Source organism: Candida albicans, chromosome 7 (genome assembly GCF_000182965.3).
Source record: "Candida albicans SC5314 chromosome 7, complete sequence".
In the NCBI taxonomy this organism is placed as follows: domain Eukaryota; kingdom Fungi; phylum Ascomycota; class Pichiomycetes; order Serinales; family Debaryomycetaceae; genus Candida; species Candida albicans.
Window position 1 is genome coordinate 471,887 of NC_032095.1, and position 25,519 is coordinate 497,405.

The 25,519-nt window shown below is 31.7% G+C and overlaps 12 protein-coding genes and 1 non-coding gene across 13 annotated transcripts; 10 read left to right on the plus strand and 3 right to left on the minus strand. All coding sequences in view use genetic code 12, as the record gives it.

The window, feature by feature from the left end:
- Positions 1 to 295: 295 nt before the first annotated feature.
- Positions 296 to 3,952, plus strand: CAALFM_C702160WA (uncharacterized protein; the record flags this gene model as incomplete). Its single annotated transcript, XM_716244.2, has 1 exon — positions 296 to 3,952. One exon carries the CDS (start codon positions 296 to 298, stop codon positions 3,950 to 3,952), a length of 3,657 nt encoding a protein of 1,218 aa, XP_721337.2.
- A 56-nt stretch (positions 3,953 to 4,008) lies between these two features.
- On the minus strand, positions 4,009 to 5,037 carry CAALFM_C702170CA (uncharacterized protein; the record flags this gene model as incomplete). Its single annotated transcript, XM_716243.1, has 1 exon — positions 4,009 to 5,037. One exon carries the CDS (start codon positions 5,035 to 5,037, stop codon positions 4,009 to 4,011), a length of 1,029 nt encoding a protein of 342 aa, XP_721336.1.
- Positions 5,038 to 5,274: 237 nt separating this feature from the next.
- Positions 5,275 to 5,913, minus strand: TRS33 (Trs33p; the record flags this gene model as incomplete). Its single annotated transcript, XM_716242.1, has 1 exon — positions 5,275 to 5,913. One exon carries the CDS (start codon positions 5,911 to 5,913, stop codon positions 5,275 to 5,277), a length of 639 nt encoding a protein of 212 aa, XP_721335.1.
- Positions 5,914 to 8,004: 2,091 nt separating this feature from the next.
- On the plus strand, positions 8,005 to 8,152 carry CAALFM_C702190WA. Its single transcript, XR_002086420.1, has one exon. It is a non-coding gene; the product is annotated as an uncharacterized ncRNA (small nucleolar RNA).
- A 326-nt stretch (positions 8,153 to 8,478) lies between these two features.
- Positions 8,479 to 10,593, plus strand: WHI3 (mRNA-binding protein; the record flags this gene model as incomplete). The annotated part of the gene is made up of 1 exon (XM_716241.2): positions 8,479 to 10,593. The coding sequence occupies one exon, from the start codon at positions 8,479 to 8,481 to the stop codon at positions 10,591 to 10,593; it is 2,115 nt and encodes a 704-aa protein (XP_721334.2).
- A 752-nt stretch (positions 10,594 to 11,345) lies between these two features.
- CAALFM_C702210WA (uncharacterized protein) lies at positions 11,346 to 11,738 on the plus strand (the record flags this gene model as incomplete). The annotated part of the gene is made up of 1 exon (XM_716240.2): positions 11,346 to 11,738. One exon carries the CDS (start codon positions 11,346 to 11,348, stop codon positions 11,736 to 11,738), a length of 393 nt encoding a protein of 130 aa, XP_721333.2.
- Positions 11,739 to 11,916: 178 nt separating this feature from the next.
- CAALFM_C702220CA (uncharacterized protein) lies at positions 11,917 to 13,143 on the minus strand (the record flags this gene model as incomplete). Its single annotated transcript, XM_716239.2, has 1 exon — positions 11,917 to 13,143. The coding sequence occupies one exon, from the start codon at positions 13,141 to 13,143 to the stop codon at positions 11,917 to 11,919; it is 1,227 nt and encodes a 408-aa protein (XP_721332.2).
- Positions 13,144 to 15,222: 2,079 nt separating this feature from the next.
- FMP45 (Fmp45p) lies at positions 15,223 to 16,080 on the plus strand (the record flags this gene model as incomplete). The annotated part of the gene is made up of 1 exon (XM_716237.2): positions 15,223 to 16,080. The coding sequence occupies one exon, from the start codon at positions 15,223 to 15,225 to the stop codon at positions 16,078 to 16,080; it is 858 nt and encodes a 285-aa protein (XP_721330.2).
- Positions 16,081 to 17,412: 1,332 nt separating this feature from the next.
- CAALFM_C702250WA (uncharacterized protein) lies at positions 17,413 to 19,122 on the plus strand (the record flags this gene model as incomplete). The annotated part of the gene is made up of 1 exon (XM_716236.1): positions 17,413 to 19,122. One exon carries the CDS (start codon positions 17,413 to 17,415, stop codon positions 19,120 to 19,122), a length of 1,710 nt encoding a protein of 569 aa, XP_721329.1.
- Positions 19,123 to 20,386: 1,264 nt separating this feature from the next.
- Positions 20,387 to 20,845, plus strand: CAALFM_C702260WA (uncharacterized protein; the record flags this gene model as incomplete). Its single annotated transcript, XM_716235.1, has 1 exon — positions 20,387 to 20,845. The coding sequence occupies one exon, from the start codon at positions 20,387 to 20,389 to the stop codon at positions 20,843 to 20,845; it is 459 nt and encodes a 152-aa protein (XP_721328.1).
- A 1,229-nt stretch (positions 20,846 to 22,074) lies between these two features.
- LDG3 (Ldg3p) lies at positions 22,075 to 22,533 on the plus strand (the record flags this gene model as incomplete). The annotated part of the gene is made up of 1 exon (XM_716234.2): positions 22,075 to 22,533. The coding sequence occupies one exon, from the start codon at positions 22,075 to 22,077 to the stop codon at positions 22,531 to 22,533; it is 459 nt and encodes a 152-aa protein (XP_721327.2).
- A 1,187-nt stretch (positions 22,534 to 23,720) lies between these two features.
- CAALFM_C702280WA (uncharacterized protein) lies at positions 23,721 to 24,179 on the plus strand (the record flags this gene model as incomplete). Its single annotated transcript, XM_716232.1, has 1 exon — positions 23,721 to 24,179. One exon carries the CDS (start codon positions 23,721 to 23,723, stop codon positions 24,177 to 24,179), a length of 459 nt encoding a protein of 152 aa, XP_721325.1.
- Positions 24,180 to 24,964: 785 nt separating this feature from the next.
- Positions 24,965 to 25,516, plus strand: CAALFM_C702290WA (uncharacterized protein; the record flags this gene model as incomplete). The annotated part of the gene is made up of 1 exon (XM_716230.1): positions 24,965 to 25,516. One exon carries the CDS (start codon positions 24,965 to 24,967, stop codon positions 25,514 to 25,516), a length of 552 nt encoding a protein of 183 aa, XP_721323.1.
- Positions 25,517 to 25,519: the final 3 nt, after the last annotated feature.

Consider the following 25,519-nt stretch of genomic DNA (forward strand, 5'->3'; position numbering starts at 1 on the left):
TTAGCAATGCATGAGTGGATACTGAACATCTTTTCATGAAGAAAGCATACACCGGAGTTGGCATTGTCATTACATTCGATATATAATTTGAGATAAACTTGCATTCTCTGTCATATTCTTCTCTAGCTCCTGTTTGTTGGCCATTGGTGGTGTTTATCTACAATAACTAAACTCTCATTGCAATTCTCTTGTATGCGAGAGGATCTGCTTGAGAGTGAAAAAAAAATACTCTTCGTTTAACAACTCATACAAACTAATCATTTGAAGCTACTACCTTGAAACAAATGATGTTATCATGCAAATACTTAGACTACTGGGAAGACACTTATGTAATATAACACTAAAATGCTTGAAAAGACAAATAACTACATTATCTGTACCAGATCGATCTGTGAGTGATATCACCTCATCGATATTTGAAGTCACCAAAGATATCAATCATGGACCAAGAAGTTCAACAAAAGTCATGAAATATGTCAGTAGCTTCTATCAAAATGTTAAAATCATGAATCTTGAACAGATTTCTCGAATATTAACAGATATAGCGAATGATATGTTGAAACGGGATGATAATGTGATAAATAATTGTGAGTTTTATTTCAATTGTTTAAAGATTGGATTGAACTGTTTTTCAGAATCAACATCTACTGAAGCATTATATTTACTACGAAATAATATTGAGGATTATAGAAAAGTGATAGTGAAATTTAGAGGACTTGGAACAGTGCCTGAAACAGTGCCGTATTCAGAAATGAAAAATATTCAGAACTTGTTTTTAAAAACAATATTGCATCTTTACTCAGTTTCAAAACAATCCGGGAAATCAAGAATTATTACCAATCCGATCATGGAATACTTCTTACATAGTTTAAAAAGTTTTGACACCGATATCCAAGAGTTTGCCAATGAGTTGACACAAGAAGAAAGTTTGCAAAAAGCATTGACAGAAATTTGCTTTGAGAAGCAAATTAGTTTACCAGTTACAAAAACATCGATAGAGAGAGAACCATACCATCTGGTGTCCATTGATCAGTACTTGGATGAGTATGGAGGGATAGACTATGAAAACATTTGTAAATATATATCAGATTACAAATTCACATGGCGTGGTCAATATATCAATGACAAATTATTCAATTATTATGATACACTTTCAACTGAAGAGAAATCACAATTCATGGAAGCATACTTGGATTTTAACAAGTCGAAGGAATTAATAATAGAAAAGTATACCAATAGAATTGTGCATGTTTCACTGGAAGCATCTAAACAATTTGAAAAATCTTTCAAATTTGGCATGAGTGAAAAGAATTTGATTCACAAGTGGATAACAGACACAACTGAACAGATTGAAAAAATATTAGAAATTGAAACCAGTTTGTCAAATGAAGAAGTTATTATTCATCACTTTAAGCCATTTTTGGAAACAGTGACAATTCAATCGATTATAAATTATATTATTTTTTCAATTTTAGGCTCCCCCGATGGGAAATTAACCACAGTTATAGAAAAGATGAAATATTCGTTTCCTAGTGTGTTATCACAACATGCTTCTCCAAACTTGAAAGGTGAAGTATTCCAATATATAAACGATGATGCTTATATTAAATTGACCCATCAATTGGTCAAGTTGATAATAGAGAATTGCAAAGTCCCCATCACAAGTAAACAGATGGAACAACTTCAGAATTCTTTAAAACTAGAAAACAAAGAAATTGCTGATCAATTCTTAATCTCCAGTGGTGGTAATGATGATGAATATCTTGCCTTTTGTAAAGAAACAAAACGAATAACTAATACAAAAAACAAAACTTATATTATAGTGAAAATGCATCCCTATATAGAATTAAAACTACAATCTTTGAAGTTGGGGACTCATTTACATTATTTGCCAATGTTACATCCACCAAAACCTTGGGTGAATCCTCAAAGTGGTGGGTATCTAACAATAAAAACAAGTTTTGTGTCAACAAATGATTCCATTCAAGTGGAATTATTGAACAGGGCAGGTGTTAGGGGTCAATTGGATAATGCATATTCATGTCTTGATCAAATGGGGAATACCGCTTGGGCGATAAACCCATTAATGTTGGATGTTTTCAATAAATTAATGGGAAACCCCGATGGGTTCTTAAGTATCCCGCCACTGGTACCAGATGAAACTTTACCACAGAAAACCAAAACAGAATTGAAAAGTCTTCGAATAACTTTTGAAATAATGAATAAACTCGCCAATGCCTTTGGTGAAAATGGAGATTTGTTATACCATTGCTACAGTTTAGATTTTAGAGGTAGAATATACCCTTTTTCTCCCTTGACTCATTATGGAGGTGATTTAGCAAGATCTTTATTTATGTTTTGGTATAGTGAGCCATTAGGACCCAATGGATTTTATTGGATAAAATATCAATTAGCTTCATTGTTTGGACAAAAAAATTGTTTAGAGTTTTATGAGGAAAATTATGATAACATTATTGATTCAGCCCGTAATCCAATGACGGGGAAGAAATGGTGGATGAAAGCTGATAAACCATTTTCAGCTTTGGCAGTTTGTTTTGAAATCAAAAAAATATTAGATTATAGGATGTCTGGTGGTAAGATTGAAGATTATAAATGCCGTCTTCCGATTCATCAAGATGGTTCTTGTAACGGGTTACAGCATTATGCAGGTTTAGCTGCTGATGAAACTGGTGGAGCAGCCGTTAACTTGATTAGACTGGAAACAAAGCAAGATGTGTATACCAAAGTTTTAGAAATTGTGAAAAAGAAAATTGAACAAGACATACTGGAACAGAATCTCGGGACAGTAAATTTGGAAACTGCTAAATTTTTTTTACCGATTTTAAATCGAAAATTAGTGAAACGTCCAGTGATGACAACGGTATATGGGGTCACTTTAGCTGGTGCTAGCTCACAAATAATGCAAACTATCAAAGAGATTGTTGAAGATCATCGTACCAATCCTTCCAAAACCACTTTTAGTAACGAGACATTACATAAATTAAAATCCGTTCAACTAACACAAACATCGTATCTTGCCAAAAAGATTTTGGATTCTATTGATGAACTATTTGTCCATGCCAAACAAATTGAGAAATGGTTATTACAAAATACAAAACGGATTCTTACTTCATACAATATAAAAACCATAGACCACTTGCTCAACAACAATCCAAGCTCATTTGAAACTATTTTCACTACACCAATGAGTTTTTTCCCAATGAGTTGGATATCACCATGTGGGCTCCCAGTGATTCAAGCATATCGGAAAATCCCCACAAGTAGATTTAATGGTGCCATAGGAAAGACAACTTGGAATAATTCCAACAAATTATCACCAATGGATAGACGTAAACATGAATTAGGAATTGCACCAAATTTTATTCATTCATTAGATGCGGCCCATTTGTTTATGACATGTGACAGTGCAAATAAAGCTGGTCTTACCTTTAGTGCAATTCATGATTCGTATTGGACTCATCCTAATAATGTTGAAAAGTTGTCAAAAATATTGAGAGAACAATTTGTTGAGTTATATTCAATGGACTATTTGAAATATGTACGACAAGATTTTATAAATCAAGTGAAAAATTCTTATCAATTGGTTTATTTTAAAAAAAAAGATTATCCTGGATTAGCGAATAAAATTGCTGAAATACGGAAACATTACCCAGAAAGAAAGAAACCTCATAAACTTGCTTTTGAATTAAGAGAAATGACAGAGCAGGGTGAAGAACATATTATGAGAAAATTATATCAACGGTACAAACCAAGAGTGTTTCACATTGTTTCCGACAAGTGTTACGAATATAGAAATGATACTGTTGTTCAACCCGAACCAAAATGTAAGGGGATGATGGAAATATTTGTCCCTGTTCTGATTATCAATGTGCCACCAAAAGGGAATTTAGACATATCAAAAGTATTAGATAGTCCATACTTTTTTTCATAACATTTGTTACATGTATCTTGTCAACCAGAATATCAGTACATTTATTATTTATTTATTTATTTGTTATTTATCATATTCTCTAGTTTACTAAATACTTTATCTCTATGTATCGCGATGGGATCATCAATATCAGACTTGAAAAACTGATTGCGTTTAAACCCACTAGATTCATCTTCATAATCTGCTTCTTCTTCTTCTTCATAATAGTTGTCTTCAGCATCAAGATTTTCCAATTCTTCATAATCAAAATATTCATTATCACCTTTGAATCCAACCCCATCATGAGGAACATAACCTTCATTTTCTTCTTCTAGTGAGTCTTGTTCACTAAAAGCTCCGGCATCTTCATCACTAGGATAATCATTTTGATAAAATGACTCGGCATTAGAATCTTCATCATCGGTCAACACATTGGGTTTGGTTTCATCTTCTTCATCATTCATTAATAAATTGGTTTCATTTTCATCTTCAAAAAATCGAATATATCCTATTTGTGTCAGTGGATGGTTTGCTGAAGTCATTGGTTCACTATCAGTCAAATGATAGACATCATAAACGTATTGGGTCTCTTCTTCTTCAACATTGTCATTCTCTGCATTGACCAATTGTGTAGGACGTGAAGATTCTTCACTAGTGTTTCTCCTTCCTCTTTTCCTTCGCTTGGTGTCATTATTTTTCTCAAGTGATAAAAAGGAATCAAGCATATCAGAAAGTTCATTTGGAATTTCAATATCTTCTTCTGTTTGGTGTTTGGGAATGACAAAATTTCGTTTGGTGGGTTCTGATAAATTATTCTCATCAATACCAGTTTGTGATTCAGATAATATTGTTTGAATAATTGATTCATCATGAGCATTGACCTTGTCAGATTCATCTGTTCGGGCTAGTTTGAAAACATAATTGTGGTTTTCCAGTGGTGTGGTGGTGACAGGAGTAGTAGTTGTGGGTGATAATCGAGGTGATGTCACCGGTGATGAAGGTTTAGACCGCTTTACCGATCTTCTATCCTCAAGAATCAAGGCTTGTAATGGGTCTTGATGTCTTTTTCTCTTTATACGTAAAATTTTCGGTGGTTGGTTAAACATGTCGTGAGTGTGTGTTTGAGATGGGGAGAGAGGGAGGGAGGTAAACAAGAAATAAATACTGGGGCAAACAAAGAGAAAGAAGTGTTGAAACTTCGCAGGAAGATAGGGAGAGTGAGCGAGAGGTTTTTTATCAACGAGCAATCCAAACCAAACCAAACCATTAAGGCGCACTGGTAGCAGCGACGCACCCGATTCAAATGATGCACTAAAGAATACAATGACTTATATTATTAATTTCTAATTATTTATGCTCGTATGGATATTAAATACTACAGCTGGAAATTGGGTTATTTCAGCTGAAACATTAGCTTCAATACCAAAACTCATCAATATTCCTCGTATTACACCACAGGGGAACCATAAATATACTTTTGCCTTGCTCAACGTCTCTTGCATACCTTTAGAACTATTAAGCAGAGAAATCAATTTGTAGTTGTTATCAACCAAAACAAATGTTCCTCGGTGGTTGGTTCTTAAATTATCCATTTGTTTGTTATATAAACATTTCCAAACGTCTCGACACACGAATTTCATAATGTCCAAAATATCCACCACCTTATTGCCCGAACTTTTATATAGTAACACTTCAGCTATTTTCAATCCCAAACTGTAACCATATGATTCCACTCTAATGGTGACTTCATCATTGTCTAACAACGGTGAATCCAAGACATTGACTGTACCAGGGAAATCACTTTTAATTGTTGATAGTTGTTGATCTATTCTGGTTTGTTCAGACTCTTCTGCAAACGTCGAGACAGTTGGATCTAAAAGTTTATGCGAAACACGAATGGAGGTCGGTACTAACTCTTGAAGCAAAAATTGTAGACTTGTGCTGCTAACATATGTTTGTTTGTCCAATATATCTTCTGTCATTTTCCACAAATTCACTGGCGATAGATGTTGATTAAATATGGAGAGTGACTTGTTTAGCTGTCGTTTTTTATTATGAATGGATCAGTAGTATATTTTTTTTTTTCTCTCTTTCTCGTCTCTGTTTTACAACACATACACAACTTAGATATTATCCAAAACTAAAGGGATATAGATAGGTTAGAGAATAAGAAAAGGGTTACAATATCAAAAGTGATCAACACAGCCATATAAAATAAGTAATATCAAGTGGTACCTAGCCAATAAATAAGCTACTAGTAAGTTGTTTCCTTATCTATATTAAACTGCCCAGACCAAGGTCATAACAGAGAAAAGAAAAAAAATGCTAGAAAGAACGCGTCAATTGCTAGTGATAAGATTTCTCAGCTGTTTGTCTATCTATGTATTACCAATTATAAACTCTATATTCGTCAACTTGAACTCTACTCTATTATGGGTTAAATTATTAGAAAACTAGAGTATACGACAATAAAGGTGTGTGTACTTATTTCACTAAGAGGAGCGTGTAAAACGTACCAAAAAAAAGTGTGTGTGTGAGTGTGCGTGAGTGAGTATGAGAGAAAAAATAAACTTTTGTGTGTGACTCTAGAAACTAGAAGTTAATTAAACACATGTGTGCGTGTGCGTGTAAAGTTGAGAAATAAATTAAGTTGGGCACAAGAACACGCCTGTGAAAAAAAGTTATAATGAATGGATGCATGGGTAGTGTCATAACCAAATGGAGAAAAAAAAAACTGGGTCAAAAGCAATTCCCACCACAAATTTAAAATAAAAATAGAAGATTGAGTGGGGGGAGACTAATATCTTGTTAATTTTTGTTTCTAAATTTTTTTGTTTTTTCACCAGCACTATCACCACCCACCCACCCACTCCCATAATTAATTAATTTAATCTTTAACTTCTTGGTTATATATTGATTAACTATTGCAGTTGAAAGGGTTGTGATAATTAGTATTTTGTTTTTTACTCTTTTGTGGTTTTATTACTTGTTGTATAGTAGTTTTTAGATAGACATATCAAAGTTAACTAAGCATTACTGGTAGCACTTTCTAGGTCATAAGTTATGAATCTACACCACAGAAGAACATTCAATTGTGTTAACAAATTCAATTGGAGTTGCTTCAAAACCATAAATCATATCCACAATTTAGTATAACAGAAAACAAACCAAAGTTTCCTCTCATTTCAAAAGCATAACAAGAGTTTAGTTATCTTGTAAAGAAAAGAGAGAGAGAGGACTGATAAAGATTATCTGTTATGACAAGCTGCACCTATATTGAACATCAAAATCAGAAACACGCTTTTATATTTTGGGTTTGTCCTTTATTCACGAAAGGAAATCATTGTAGTGAATTATTGTACTTGTCGTTGTTGATAAAGTTGTTGTTGTTGTTGTTGTTGTTGTTAATACAATGCTTTTTTTGACACAAAATATGTGTTAACAATAATAATATTCATATCCCATTAACCTTTTTCCCAAGTTAACTAAAATAATTTCTTAATTTCTTTATAGTAGAAAAATTTTTATTTCAAAATTGTTATTATGTGTTGTTGTTGACTTTGGTACTTGAGGAATTAAACAATATATAAAAGAGACTACAAGTCATTCTTTATTATTCAGTAGAAGTTTTTTTTGTTTTCAATTTTAATTTTCATTATTATTTTATTTTATTTTATTTTAGCCATTGGCCATTATCCGTTTATCTAGTTTCATTAATTCTTTTGTTTTGTTTGTTCCCAATACCCTCCTCCTCCCCCCGTTTTATATTCTGTCAATTACTAATTCACCGTTACATTCAACATTCAAATACTTTTATTTTAATCATATTTTCAAAACAAAGTCATTTCTCTCTTTTTTTTTATTTGGTTAGTTGGTTCGTTTTACCCGTGATTCTTTTTTCAACTTCATTTTAACAGAAAAGAAAAGAAGAGAGAAAAAAAAATTTACTAAAAAAAACAAAACAAAACAAACTCAGAAAAAAAAAATAGAGATTAAGCATACAACTCATTTATCATTACAATCCATCAATACTATTAATCACCACAACTACAATACTATCATAATCATTATAATCAACATCATAAACAAGGTCTACACATCTATTGTGCACATTAGATTTCTGTTTTTTTTTTTTAACTAGGTAAAGACCGCTTTTACCACCTGTGAAACATTTTGTTTTTTTATTAATTTTGAGTTTGCCACTGTCAAGAAAGAAGATTACTACACCAAGTACATAACTAGTGAGATTCAAAAAGAAACCCCCACCCACCCCCTCCAAGCTTATTAAGCATTTCAAGCTATTCATTAAAATATTTCAAATTAGGAATAATCCTATAACAATCATCAAGCTAAGAAATTTGATTATTTAGTTATTGTTTTCATTTTATTTTCCTTCCACCTCCACCTCCGACTCCCTTCATCCTTTTTCTTTTGCATTAAAAAGCTACAGTATTAAATAACCATCCAATACTTTTAAATCATCAAGATTCTTTAAACCCTCATCTATCTAGCATCCACATAGATATCTCATATTGTCATAACTTTGCATGGCCCAATTTCATAGTATTGTGCAGTCAAACGGACCACCTCCGACACTTTCAGGTTCTCGTATATCAACACAACAACATAATATTCAACAACAACCTGGCATGATTAATACATCTTTTAATGGTAATCAACAAGTTGATTCCAATATGACTACTGGTTTATTAAAGATTAGTAATTTACCACCCGATTTAACTAGGAGAGAAGCAACATTAATATTTGCCTTGGTAATTGAAGAAATGTTAAGCATTGAAATTAAAGATTATCAGATATATGCTGTGTTCAAAAACATCAATACTTGCATTACTACTGGAAAACTACTCGATGGTAAGTACATATTTGGTACTGATTACCCTCCTATTAAAGTTGAATACGAAAATAGCACATTGTTGGGATCACCAACAAACATTTCTAGCACACAATCTGCATTTAATTCATTAAGGTTATCGGGACCACCAAATACCAACATTTCTCCACCTAATCTTCCTCATTCACAATTACAACATCAATCTTCAAGCAATTCAATTGACAATGGAAACTCAAGTCTGACAGGCTCTTTTGATATGCTTTCGAAACGGCAATCTATTGGGAACCAAAGATCTAGATTTGTTTTCAGTGATCCATTTGCACAAGATCAACTGCAGCATCAACTGCATCAACAGCAGCAACAGCAGCAGCAACAACAACAACAACATCATCATCATCATCATCAACAACAAGATCCACACGCAAAACAAGAAATTATCGGCATTCAACCAGCAGGGTCTGGTCCCCCATCTGTGGGTCCTGCACCTATTGGTCTTTCAGATATGAGTGGGAAGTCAATTTTATTGATGGAATCTCAAAATGATGCGAGAGAATATGAAAATCTTGTTCGTGATTCATGGGGTCCAACACCAGGTAATTCTGGTGTTTCAGCTGTTTCAGCAAATTCCCTGACATCAGGTGTAGACTGGAATGGTAATAGCAGTGCAAGTAATGGATCAAATATAATACAACAACAACAGCAGCAGCAGCAGCAGCAGCAACCACCACCGCCACAACAGATACAACCTGATCGTCGAAGAACTTCATCATCAGCATTTTTTAATGTTGCACCTGCATTGCATACTATGACTTCGAATCAAAATATACCAAATACACATTTGGGTCCAACTGCTGCTGGATTAAGAGCAATTTTACAACAACCTGAAAACCAACCCCAACTGCATGATTCCCAACTTCAAGCTCATTCTCAACTGCAACTACAGTCTCAACTACAAAGTAAGACTCAACCTCAACCTCCACTGCAACCCCAATCTCAATCGCAACTTCATATTCAACAATCACAGGCACAACAGCATCATCAACAACAACAACAACAACAACAACAACAACCAAACACACAATCTCAAATTGCACCCCAAACATCGAATACTAGTTCAATTACGAACGAGTTTCATGCCCCACCTAATATATCACAACAATCTATTACTTCTAATCAGAATACAACATCAACTTCCACATCAACTCCAACTCAACAAGCCATTACGAGCCCGCTTGATAAAGGGTCTACTTCATCAAAAGATGTTCCTGATTTATCATTATTGGCAAGAGTCCCACCTCCAGCAAACCCTGCTGATCAGAATCCGCCATGTAATACTTTATATGTTGGTAATTTGCCACCCGATGCCACTGAATCTGAACTTCGAACTTTATTTTCTCCACAAAAAGGGTTTAGAAGACTTTCATTTAGAACCAAGAATCAATCTTCTTCTAATAATGGGACTGGCAGTGGCGGTGGTAGTGGTGGCGGTGGTGGTCATAGTCATGGACCAATGTGTTTTGTTGAATTTGAAGATGTTGCTCATGCAACAAGAGCGTTGGCAGAATTGTATGGTAGAGCATTACCAAGACCAAATGGTGGTAATGGGAAAGGTGGTATTCGATTATCATTTTCTAAGAATCCATTAGGAGTAAGAGGTCCAGGAAATTCTAGAAGAACATCTACTAACCCTGCACCTAATGGGTTATCACAATCTCAACAACAACAACTGCTGCAACTGCAACTGCAACTGCAACAACAAGGAAGTAGTGGTGGTGGGAATTATGGATACTCAAATTATCATCAGAAATGATATTAGTTTACTTTTCTTAATTTTTATTGTATTGTGATTGTTGATGATGATATCCTATTTTCATTTCTACTTTGCTGTTTTTTTTATTTTTTTTATTTGTTTGTTTTCATTAATGTTTATCATATAATTATCATTTATTATCGATTGCTATGAACGTTTGATTTTGATTTTGATTTTAATCTTTTAATTTCATTTGTGAATATTTACTATTGTTTTATTTTTATTACTATTACTATTACTATTATTGCTATTGTTAAATTTGTATTACTGCTGTCATTTTATTTTATATTATACTATATTAAACTATATTATATTACATATTATACTATATTGATATTAATTATACCCCAATGTGTGTGAGTGTTTGTTTTTTTATTTCTATGTCGATTATATTAGCAAATCTTAATAAGATTAAGTGTATGTCAGATTATATTTTATTTCAAGTTGTATTAACTTAGCTTATGCTTTTCATTAGTTGTTATTCTTTTGTATTAATATATATATATATGTATGTATGTACAAATATCTTATTTGAAAGTAATAGTAAATTGAGTTCTGTTAATTATAGAATCAAATCACGTGTTCTCTTTTTGTATTGAATTTGGTTGTAAAAAGTTTTGAAATCTTCAACAAAGAAACATATAATAGAAGAATTGTGTTGCCAAAATAATCTATAGGTACTATGTTTCTTTTTAAACTTGAACTCTTTCTCTTATTATAATCTGTTGAACTATTCATCTTTAAAATCAATAATGAAGCCACCTCAAAGAAAAGAATATAATATAAAGAATAACAATCATAATCATAATCAATCAAAATCAAACACCAACGGCAATGGCAATGGCAATGGCAATGGCAATGGCAATGCTAATTCCAATACAACAACAATTATGAATAATAATCGAAAATCATCAATGAAAAAATATCGATCAATAGCTACACAAACATTACCTAATTTATCAACATCATCACAATTGAGTAATTATAATTCACAATATAATGATATCAGTGAATATAAATATTCAAATTATTCATATTATTATAATTCATTAGATGAATTATTTTTACAATTTGAATATGAAGATCCTGAACTTGAATATATTGATCAATTTATTAAAGAGAAATTGAACATTACGAATAAGTAAGTAAATTTAAACAAATTTCAAACATAAATAATTTTTTTTTCTAAGAAGTGAACAAATATATATAAATAAAAAAATGTATAATAATAACAACATTAATGATAAAAATTCATGACATGGAGTTTCTTTTGTTTTTCAAATTGATTTTATAGATTGAATGATATAATATCTATAAATTCTATCATTTTAATAATTTTATTAAATCTTTAGGATCAGCATAAACTTGTGATAACCAATTAGTATTCAATAATTGATTAGGAGTTAATCTTTTATCTGGTTGAGGATTTAATAATCCTAATATTGATTCACGAGAATCATAATGTAAACTTTTAAATAAATTTAATGCTGGATTATTATTATGACCATTATTGTTATTGTTATTGTTAGAAATAGCAGTAAACAGTGAAGGAGATTTCTTGTTCAATTCAATCAAGATTTCTTTTAATTTCAATGATGAATTAGGATAATGTTTACAATAATTAATATAAGCTAAATTTTTCGAATCTAAAGAATTTGCAGTTGTCCAAGGACTTTTCATTAAAAAAATGACAAAATAAATTATTCCCAATGCCCAATAATCCAAATATTTCAGTTTATCAAAACACGTAATGGTATTATCATCTTTGAAATATCCATCAAAATCAAATCGATTTGATTTTATTTCATGTTCAATGGTAAATAATTCTGGAGCTTTAAAACTATTGGTACCACAATATAATTCATGAGGATTTGATTTAAAATATTCATGACATAAAGGATGATTATTAATATTTAAACTATAACCAAAATCAGATATTTTTAATATCCCATCAGAATCAATTAAAAAATTCTCTGGTTTTAAATCACGATGAACAATTCCTTTACCATGAAGATAATTCACTCCTTTTAAAATTTGTTTAAAAATGGAATCTTTTAAACTTGCCGATAATTCAATTTTAAATCGTCGTAATCGAGATAAATAATTTAATAAATCACCTTTGGGATAATAAGGAAGAATTAATGCAAGTTCTTTAGTATCAGATATTGTGGCAAGATCAAATATAGAAATAATGTTTTTGTGATTGCATATTTTCATAGTATTGAATTCTCGTAACACTTGCTGAATATAATCATGCAATGGTTGGTCACATTTTTGTTTGACTCGTTTCAATACAACAACTTTTGAATGTGATGCATCACTACCTTTGAATATAATACCATTGGCACCTTCATATATTGGTTTCGATGATGTTTTGTTATACTCGATTCCCACGGCAGGTAGTTTTATTTCGGAAAATTGTTCTATTGTGAGTTCTGGCACTACTAGTGAGCCCGATGTTGCTGTTGTTGCTGCTATCTGTATGTTTGGTTGTTCTTGGTGGAAACCATTTGCAGTGGTTATGTTTTTGGGGAAAGAAAATGAACCCATTGTGGTGATAGTGATAGTAGTGGTGGTGGTGGTGAGATGTTGGATGAAGCGTGTATGCGTGGGGAGCAGGTTTCTTTATAATAACTAGTGGTCGATCTTTATTGTCTGTGATGATCTATTGAGTTTGGATATATGTGAATAAATATTCTTTTCAATACATCCAGAGTTAAAGCTTTTTGTTATATTAAATAAGGAAGGAGAAGGAAGAATGATTCCATTTGAAATGAAAAGTAGAATAGGAATGGGAAATTTTCTCGGAAAAATTGTTAAAAATTCTTGGAAAACCAAAAAAAAAAAATGAATGAATGAATGATATAATAAATTTCAATTGAAATCGGTCATCATATTATTATTATTATTTATTATTGTTATTTATTAGATGAGAAAATTTAGTTCCACCATCAATTGATTTCTCCCTGATTTCTTTGCTTTTTTGCTGTGTGTGTGTGTGTGTGCTTGGGTGGGTGGGGGTGTTTAAAACAGAACCATCCAAGAATTTTAAAATTAAATTAAATTGATAAAACGTTGCTTGCTATTTTAATTCTATCTCTTCGCTATCTCTTACTCTTCTAATTAATACTATTAATTCAAGAAACTAAGTTATCTTATTATTCAATTCTTAGATTAATATTAATATACGAAAGTATATACTCTCCTAGAAATCACCCAAGATAGTGTTATCAAAGATTACCTTCTTTTCTTTTTCTAATTCAACAAAATAAAAAGAATTTTTTAGAGGATTATATATATCTTGTTTAAAATCATATTTAATCAAATTTTTAAAGAGATAAGATAATAAGATAACAATGCAAAAAAAAAAAAAAAAAAAAAAAAAAAAAATAAAAGGGAAGGAAAGGGGGGTTAGTTTACTCTATTGATAAACAATAATAATTAAGCGGGTAAAAAAAAGAGGAGAGAGTTATCAACAACAACAACAAAATAATTAAAATGGGGGGAGGGGAGGGAAAGGGGAGGGAAATTCTTAAAGTGATTGGTACTAAGGATTGCTTGTTCTCGTCTAAATTTATGTCCCCACCTCTTCTTGCCTGCCGTCCTTCCCCGTTCGTTCCCTCCTCCTCAATTCTTGTTTGTTTTTCTTTCTCTCTCGCTCTCCCTTTCTTCCGGCTAATTCCCTGTTCCCTCTCTCCCGTCCGTTCGTCCTCCCTAGATCCCTCAAATTCACATAATATTAAACTATAACTTAAAACTTTAATCTTCAATAAGGAAATCAATCAATGAGTTAAGTGATTTTACTTTTAGTACTTGTCTTGAATTTGAGAGGTTTATAGCCCCTCCTCCCCACTAAATTACACGGATTGACTCTTGGAGAAGATAATGGATTGAAACTAATCCTGTTTTTCAGTTTATTTACTATATATAATCAGAAATCTCTATCATTTATGCAAAGTCCATTATTTATTTTGACTAAAATAGTTCCAGATTATAAATTGTTGATAATTTAGTTTTGATTGCAAAATGGGAGAAACTAATGTTACCAATCACTTTTCTTCAGATCTACATGTCACCCAGTAATAAACTTGTTTCCTTTTTTTTAAGGAAAATACAATATTTACAATTAAAGCACCGTCATATTATTCATCCCCTAAAAATTGAATGGATTGCTTTTTATGAAAAAAAAAGAAAAAAACAAAACAATTGGCCAGTGTGTGTGTATATGTATGTATGTGTAATTAACAATCATCATACATACATTGTTCTTCTATTTACCTTACCCCCAAATCATACTCTGATCATTCCACTTATAATTACAGCCACAAACTTCTTTATAATGGAGTGTTTGCAATCCTCCCTCAAAGAAAAAAAAAATACAAGTGAAGTGTAGAAGAAAGGAAAGCAATCTCACTATCAAAAATGAAAAGCCTACTTTTACAATAAATCAAGAAAGCCAAAACCTTTCACCAACAAGTTATTTCAACTTCCCCCTTCCCCCTTTGTCATTTTTTATTTTTTCCTTTTTATTTTTTAATTTGCTTCTTTCTTTCTTTCTTTCTTTTATTTGTTCTTTTTCGGTTTATTTTTGTTTCTGCTATTTTTTTTCAATTTGGTTAATATCATCATATGAGAGCATTAAACATTATCCCCGTGTTTTTCTTGGTGGGTTCAGTCTTGTTACTAATCCTCACTATCATCAATGGTGCCGGAACATCTTCAGTGTTGGGGAAATTCTATTGGTCAGAAACCGATACATCCGGTCTCACTGGGGTTCCATACAATAAAACAAGATGGACGTTTTATAGAATGTGTGGTGTTGATCATAATAAGAATGCTCATTGTGGTAAATCACAGGCTGCATTTCCTTATTCTCCAGAAGATAATTTTGGTCGAAATAGTGGTATTCCTCAAAATTTCATTGATGATAGAGATACCTATTATTATTTATCCCGAGTTGGATGGGCATTTATACTTGTTGGATTATTCTTTGGTGTTGCGGCAATGGTTGCTGCGCCATTGAATTTTTGTTATTTTGTCGCTGGAATTGTTGGTCTGACCACGGCATTTGTTTCTCTTTTATTCACAATTACGGCTGCTTGTTGTATTACAGCTGCTCATACTAAAGGTCGGAGAGAATGGAATCGAGCCGGGTTCCCCACTGTTCTTGGAGCCAAGGCATTTGGTATTTTGTGGACTGCAGTTGCCTGTTTGTTGATTTCATTTGTTAGTTTAGTGGTCTTGACTTGTCTTTCTCGAACATCTACACGAAGAAGAAACAGAGGTGTTGGTGTCACCAATGGATCTGAAGTGACACCAAGAGGTGAACAAGAGACTTATGCTAAAGAAAGTTCAGGAGAAATCCCTCGTGGTGAATACGAATCAGGAAATCACCCTGTTACTGGTCCTGGAGAAGGCGAAAGACTCTCTAATGCATCAAAATTCAGATTTTTTAGAGTGAAAAGAGCCAAATCAGAAGATGTTTAAAATGAAGAAAAAGTCCTCATTGATTGTACTGTTGAATTTTTTGGGCTTAAACTACACCCATTATGAATTTTTTATTTATTAATTTAGTTTTGTTTGGAACATGTATAATCATTCAAAACTCTAATGTGTTTTTATATATTCATTTATATCGTTTATCTAATCATTTCTATTCTTTTTGGTAGTTTTTTTTTGTTTTTCTTTTTTCAATAAGTTTGTGTGTTAATATTAAATAATTATATAATATACATTTACAAGTGTAAGTGAAACAGTTCATGATAGCTTTACTATGTAAGAATGAAAACTGATTGCAAAAAAAAAAGTTATCCAAAAGTACACGCACAAAATTTTTTAACCACAAATCTGTACATAAACACAAAAAGGTAAACTCCATTTGTAGACAGCAATCAATTTATCAAACTATCCAACGATGAACTAAGAAGATTTTACAGGTTTAATTTGATTAACACTTGGTTGAATAATATTCTAGATAGTTGTTTTGAGAATTTTTTTTTTGTTTTTTGGACAGGAAATTCCTTGTACTTTCCTTATGGATGCATATCAAAAAGAAACTTTAAAATTGTTGCAGCATTTCATGAAAAATCTATAAACCACACATATTACCTCATTGAATTGCCACAAACACAAGTACAAATTATGTATGGTTTGGAGTATATTGTTTTTTGTCCCAGTCCCTCCCCCCTTCTCACACACTCTCTCCCATTCAATGAATAAATACAAAATAGAATCAAGTCGCAGAGGTTATGAATAATGTTTGATATGCTTTTTGCTGCAAAAATCAACTAAAAAAGAATACAAAACAAAAGGAACTAAAACATGAAGCTAAAAAGATAGATAAACAAACACATAGATATTACCTACCACCCATAGAAACAAAAATCATAGAATAATCAAAAATTCAAATTCATTCTTTTTCCTAATCAATAATTACAAATACAACTTTTTAAAACATTCGTTCCAAAAGTTTCCTAAATACAATTTTCATTCTCATTCAAGAGAGTTCTTAAATCTACATACGACATCTACACACCGAACAATTTGCATCACTTCACTTCATCTAACATCTAATTGCTTAGGATTTTGAAAAATTATTGTAATATTATATTGTTGCATCCAAAAAATCATACCTTTTCCTATTCCTTTGTTCAATCTGTCATCTTCTTTTTCACCAGCCACACATAAATCCACATACATACACATACACATACACATACACATACACATACACATAYACATATACATAAACTCACATATAAACATTTGCAACCAAAAACACATTAATTGTCGGCAATTCAAGACCATATTATATTGAATATGTCATATCCAATTGATAATTTAATGGATATATCATTTCCTGAAGAATTATTCCCACAATCCACTTTTAGTCGCTCCTTATTAGACATTGTTTCTTATGATTTGTCAGAAAATGAATTGAAAAAAACTAATGAACTGGAAGAAAATCATCAAGTCAATACTTCAATAAACCCATCATTATCTTCATCATTGTCTACGTCTTCTACTTCTTCTTCATCATCTTCATCATCATCATTATCATTCCAAAATGAATTGATACATTTATTGCACGAATATTCTGAGAATACCATCACCATTTCTCCCTCTAGTGCCACTGTTTCTCCAAAAACTTATATGAATGGATATATAAAATTTGTCATGGACTCGGCGAATACTTCATTAGAACCAATTGATACAAATGAGACTAGTACTGAACTTACTCATGAAGAAGTTATTGAGCTATTTGAAGAAGCATGTAAAGAAATTGATGAATGGAAACCAAACAATCAAAAAGACAATTTTAATGGCTGCAACAACAACAACAACAACAACAATAGCAATAGCGATATTCTGGTGAATGATTTTGGTAATTCTAATTGTGTCAACAACAACAATATTGATGCAAATATTGACAACAGTGACAATGGTGAGAATGCTATTCTGATACTTCCTCAATCTTCCTCAACATTTGATCCATGGAACACAATTGATTTCACATCAAAATTCTCAATGTCACACGTGACTGAAAACCGATCAACTTCTGTTGATTCAACCAAATCAGATGTACAACTGCAATTGTCTTTAAATTATCCTTTGAAAAACCTTTCCAATTCAAATTCAAATTCCAATTCAAATTCAGAATCTAACTTGAACTCTAATTTAAATTCCCCAATTGATATTGTCAGTGGTTCCGGTAGCGTTAGTGTCAGTGTCAATAGCAGTAAAACATCTTCACCTCGGAAACGGAAACTTGATAACAAAAACTTTTATAAAGTATCAAAATTAGATTTTTCCAATTTGAATATTATTTCTATTCCAGATTATGAATATTCCTCACAATTATCAAATCATTCATTCAGAGTCCCTAATGCTTATCAATGTTTAATATTGGAAGAAAAATTAATTGAATCAATCAATAATTCTACTACTTGCCGTGTTCAAAGAACTTTATATACTAGAGATGGATTAGATAAATTAGCACGAATTTATTTCCATGGAGATTATGAGATTTCTATTAATCCTAATTTTAAAAAAACATCTTATGAAGCACAATATATTTTAACAAAATTGGATAAATCAAGAAAACCTGATAATACTACTCGAGCAGGATTATGTCCATATTGTGAAACCATTGAATTTTTTGGACTTAAAAATTCCTCATATGGTAATCATTTAGCTTATAAACATGGGATTTTAACTAATGGATGTTCTGTACCTGATCCTAAATATTATGGTAAATATAAATTTAAAAAGGGAGAATATGATGAACCAGAAAAGAAAAAACGAAGAACCAATGCTCATATATTAGAAAGAGAAGGGGTATTATGTACAAATTGTTGGCAAATTCTTGAAGTAAATTGTACTTCAAGAAGTTCAGTCTTGGGTCATTACCTTCGTCATTATCGAGATTCTCATGTCGGTAATAAAAAAGAAATTAAAATTGATGATGAAGATCCTTTAGCTGGGTTTGATCCAATTGTATTTGAATTCACCAATAAATGGAAATTATAATACCTTCTTCTCACAATACAAAAAAACCCAATCAATGAAAAATAGAGGTGTGTGTTTTTCTATTCTTGGTGGACAATATCGATCCTTCCTCATTCTCGTTACAATGATAGTTTCTTTTGTTAGACATTTTTCAACCAATTTGTATCATATATAAAAAGACAGTTTCTATAGCTTTTAATCTCTTGCATAATATAAATACTACAATTCTATTATATTTCTAGATCCGAAACTCCACACTATCATTTACCACGTTGATGTAAATAATGTGGTGGTTCTTTATTAATCTTTACTAATAATGATGGTCATTCTTGTTCTATTTTGTCTTGGCTTGTAATTGGTTATGAGAAATATAGTGAACACCTTCCCCCCCCCTCTTCTTGACTAAAATATCAAATATTATACCTCCTCTTAGTGACCCCCTTGAATTTTACACATTACATCATTTAGAATATTTTGCTTGACTTGAGAAGAGTTTAGTAATTAGTAAAGATATATTGTGTTTTCTTTACACTTTAGCCTGTTACGATTGGTAGCAAATGCGAATTATACAGTTGCAGTACTTTAGCTTGGTCAACAGTTATTAGTTTCTTTTTATTTGGATTTCCTTCTCTCCCCCACCCTTTCCTGAAATAAATTCAGGTGAAATTTTTGGTATTTTGCAGTCACAAACAAAATAGGGTTAATTGATTTTTAGTTTCTAAAAATAACTTGTTAACAATAATAGAAACGTGAGTGTAAACTAAATTAGTGTCGCTCATTGCATGAAGTGCATTTGTGTTTGTTGCATCCCCCACACCTTTCCCCCAACGGAAGATCTGAAATATTCCATAACACACACAAAATGCTCTTTCTATGACGTCATATTACATAATGAGATATTATTTGTTTTTTTCACCATCGCGGAATAATAAAACCGACATCCATGCAATGGAAAAAAAAACAGAAATATGGGGCACAACTGTCAAAATGATTTTTGTTGATCTTTCGTAATCTTGTGTTTGTTGATTTTAATTTCCGATGAGAATAATGACGTTATCTTTAATCTTACAACGATCATTCAAGTGAAAACCTCTATTAATAGAATTATGTACTCCACGTCATAAGTAAAACTGATATCCATAATCAATCAAATTTGAGAATATATAAAGGGTTCGATATTTCCAATTTTCAAGTCAAGTTTTATTTTTCAAATCATCAATCAATTGATACAAACCAATACTACTACCACAACAACAACTACTACTACTACAAATAAATTTTAACAATGAAATTCTTCACTGCTGCTACCACTGCTTTATTATTCTCCGCTCAAGCTTTAGCTGGTATTACTTCATACACTTTGTCTATCAAATCAGACGATGAAAGAGTCAATGGTAAAGGTATTACTTACAAACACGAAGGTGCTGGTATTAACTATGCTTTCGTCAGTGACACCTCATCTAAATTTGCTTACGATGATGAATCCAAACTTTTATACTACCCAGCTAGTCCACAACTCAAATATAACTTTGGTACTGAAGCTGATATCATACAATTTTCCGTCACTCCACCAAAATCTGTTGAAATTGGTGAAGATGGTGTTTTAAAATTCGAAGATTCTGATAAACTTTATGCTGCTGTCAGTATCAACGACCCATACCATTACTCTGATAGTGATTTTGCTATTATTCTCAGAGGTAAACCACATGCTATTCCAATTCAAATTGTTGCTGAAAAAGCTTAAATAAGTTATAAAAAGTTATTGATTTTATAGTTCTGAAAAAAAAAAAAAATTAAATAAATGATGAAGTTTTCAAAAATAGAAAAATACTAAAACTAATAGTAGAACAATTTGGATATTTTGAAAAATAATGTATTGACCAACTTTAATTCTGATTATGCACTCTCTGCTTGGATATTAGAGTTAAAGTAGTTTACGGTCTAAATATGATTATCGAGTTTATTTCATATTAGCAATTTGTTAGAGTTTTAGCATACTGTAGACAACTTTAGTGTTTGAATAGCACTATTAAATTATTTTAGGTAAACTTACCGTTCAGTATAGTTTTGATCAACTAGCAATAACAGTCACAGGCATACGAACACAAAAAATTTCTTTTTTGGCAATTTTCAGAGGGAAAAAGAGAAGTGTGGTGTTTTTTTTTTAATTTTCAACAAGATCTAGTGTGGTGTTGGTATATCCCTTTCCAAAATGAATATTCCACATCGGTTTTGATTCACACTGGATATTAAAAGTAGTATTGGGCTTGCTATGTATTGTTTCTCTTGGTCATGCAAAACTCTTGGGCTGTATATTTAGCTCAAAGGTCATTGTTGTGGTGGTGTTATTGTGGATATTTTGATTTTGTGGTATTTTATTGTTGTGATGGTTCCCCTTTATGCCAATTGAGAAGGCACCAATAGTTTGCGTTTCTTTTAGTTACAAGAATGTTTATGGATTTACTCCAACGTGTTTGTATTAACTTTCTAAAAATAGATGCCACCACTATTTTACTAAACAAACAAATGAAAAATTAAAGAACCTCAAATGCCCCAGAAAAAGTAACTGGAAAAAATTAATCCGATATTATTTCAATTCTATATGGTTCGTGTAGCTACAATGACATCATAACGGTCCTCCCTTTGGGTTACAAAATCAAAAAAAAGTAAACAAAAACAGAATTTGTAATTCATGACAAATTACACAGTTACTTAGTAATTGAGGCTTCCATCATCATTATGCAGAGAATCACAAAACATAAGCTTTGTTTGCCTTTCTTTAAAAAAAGAAATAGTTATTAGTAGAGTAATGTACTCCACACCAAAACAAAATATCATGGCCACAATTCAACGAATTAAAAAATATATAAAGTGGTTAAGTTTTTCAACTTTCCTGATCAGCTTTTTTTTTGAATCATCAATTAATTGATACAAATCATAGCTTCTACTACAACTATAACTACAAATACAAAAATGAAATTTTTCACTGCTGCCGCCACTGCTTTATTATTCTCCGCTCAAGCCTTAGCTGGTATCACCCAATACACTTTATCCATCGAAGCCGATGACGAAAGAGTTAATGGTAAGGGTATCACATTCAAACATGAAGGTGCTGGTATCAACTATGCCTTCGTCAGTGACAGTTCTGCCAAATTCAGCTATGATGATGAATCCAAACATTTGTTCTACCCAATTAACTCTCAAATTAGCTACAACCTTGGTACTGAGGGAGACATTGTTCAATTTTCAGTCACTACTCCATCTTCTGTTGAAATCGGTGATGATGGTGCTTTGAAATTTGAAGGTTCTGATGAGCTTTTCGCCGCTGTCAGTATTAATGATCCATACCACTATTCTGACAAAGACTTTGCTATTATTGTCAAAGGTAAGAACCATGCTATTCCAATCAAGCTTGTTGCTAAAAAAGCTTAGATGGTTTATTGAAATAGATTAACTGTATAGTTGCAAAAAAAATCAAACAAAGAATAAAACGTTCTGAAGATGAAAAAGAAAATAACACTAATTGTAGAACAGTTTGATCATTGTGAAGAATGACTTAAGAAAGAAGACCAGTCTTTATCTGTTGATGTATACTCTGTTTAATCGAACGACTTGGAGTTGCTTACACTCTAGATGCCATCATGAAGTTTAGAAATTATATGTAATTGCTAAGAATATTAGTATAACGAAGAGAAATCTGGTAATATATGAATCAAAACAAGTTTTACAACTCCTAAATTTCAGTAGCTGAACCTACTGTCCTGCTTACTTCTACACAAATATCAAGACCAATAAAAGCCACCCTTTCAATTTGATCACACAAACTCGTTTCATTCAGCAATTCCAAAGAGAAAAAGAAATGTGTGGTGTTAATTCAATAATAGGCTTGTCACAACAATTTTTGTTTTTCAAGGACGGTCTAAAACAGTGTTACATTTATTACGTATTGTTTCTCCTAGTCATGCAAATCCTTGGGGGTTCTATATTTAATTCAAAAAGTTATTCTGATGTTATTTGGAAGGTTTGATTTTGTGGTATTTTATTTCTGTGGCTCTTCTATACGTCAATTGAGAAAGATCCCATTGTTTGTGCTTGCAAGTTTTAAGAATGTTAGTAAGTTTACTCGCACAACGCCCTTGCTAATTACTTCTAAAAATAGATGCCAACACTGTTGTTACTAAACAATTGAATAATCAAAAAAATCAGATGCACAAAGTAAACAAAAGAAAAAAAAAAAGAAATAATTAATGCAACGCTATTGCAGTTTACATACAATTCGCATAATTGCAATGACGTCATAACGGTCCCTCCACCGGATTTGTAATTAATGACATATTATTATATAATCAATTGCGCTTTGAAGGCTTCCATCGTCATGCAAAGAACCACAAACAAAGAGGGCTTTGTTTGTTTGTTTGTTTGTTTCTACCAACTATTAATAGAATAATATTACTCCACAACAAATGGAATATCGGGACTAAGATTCATCGAGTTCAAAAGTATATAAAGGGGTCAAGATCTTCATCTTTCCTGGTCAAATTTTTTTCTTCTAAATCATCAATCAATTGATACAAATCACAACCACAACTATAACTATAACTACAAATACAATTACAAAAATGAGATTCTTTACTGCTGCTACTACCGCCTTATTATTTTCTGCTCAAGCCTTAGCTGGTATCACTCAATACACTTTATCCATTGAAGCCGATGACGAAAGAGTCAATGGTAAAGGTATCACATTCAAACATGAAGGTGCTGGTATCAACTATGCTTTTGTTAGTGATAGTTCTGCCAAATTTAACTACGACGATGAATCCAAACTTTTCTACTATCCAATCAGTCCACAACTTAACTACAACCTTGGTACCGCTGGTGACATTGTCCAATTTTCCGTCACTCCTCCATCTTCTGTTGAAATCGGTGATGATGGTGCTTTGAAATTTGAAGGTTCTGATGAGCTTTTCGCCGCTGTCAGTATTAATGATCCATACCACTATTCTGACAAGGACTTTGCTGTTATTGTTAAAGGTAAAAACCATGCTATTCCAATCAAACTTGTGGCTAAAAAAGCTTAATCTTAGTTAGGAGTATATTATATATTAATGAAAATTGAATGAAGATATTATTATGTGAAATTTGTTACTAAATTGTAGAGTCGAAAGAAAAAAAAAACATATGAGCAGAATTGATGTTGTTTGAAATAAAGCAACAGGTTAAATACTGGCTAACAATACCTGTTAGTTACAAATCTCTATAATTTTACATAAACTTCTAAATAAAGGGCTCTTAAATCGATACCTGTATTCTTATTGTCGAAAAGATCAGCCAGTGATTTTATAGTAAGATTTTATTACCAACCCCTTCTTTAGATTTTATTACAGGGTCAATAATAATAGACTTGTTAAACCAATTTAATCTAATTATACTTATAATTTAAAAATAGCTACGTACTTTGAATAACCTTTCATTAAACTATAAGATAGAGTTCTGTGCCTTCAAGCGGAAAGATAAGTCGCGTTCTTGCCCCGCCGCCCACCTCCACCTCCACCTTCACCTCCCCCTCCTCCCCCTCCCCCACAATATCCGGAATCGGTCATTCTACACTAAAAAATTTTTTTTTTTCTTTCTTGAGTTGTTGTCATTACAATTAACCTTGATCCAATTCAACCAGCAAGGTTTATTAACCGAAACTATCCTGCCCTGTCACATCAAGTGTATTTATCCAAAGGCTATAAACTAACTATCAAGATAAACGAAACTTCAGTAGTATTTCCCAAAATCACCATCAAAGTATACCCCAGTCTATCATTCTTAATATTTCCTCCCCTCTATTCAATCTAATAAACAAGTAGAAGGTGTTATGACCCATATAACAGATTTACCCGAGGAGGTACTATTTCAAATTTATAAATATTTAGAAGTATCGACCCTTAAGGCATTACAATTAATTCCTGATTTTGCAGAAAGTACTAGATATTATTTATATCGAAACAGTTTATATTTATTACGAATATGTGATGATCAAATAAATTCATTAACATTGACAAATAAGGAAAAACCATTAGGTTATGAATTATCATTACTTGTTCAAGATAATAATAATCAATCAATGAAGAAACATATTTCACAATTCCGACATTATCAAGTAAATTTACTGTTGATTAAATTTGAAAATTTATTGGAAAAATTAGATTGTTATAAAGATAATATAATTCAAGATATTTTTAATCGTGACGATATTGGTAATGGTATAGTAAGTGTTAAATTATTAATTCAATTAAATTATTCATTGAGTACATTTAATCAAGTTAAAGATTGTTTAGTTAATATGGATAAAGTATCGAAATATTTTAGTAATAATGGTAAGAATAGTATTACTATTGATTTAGAATTGAATAGTCATGATAAATGAGAT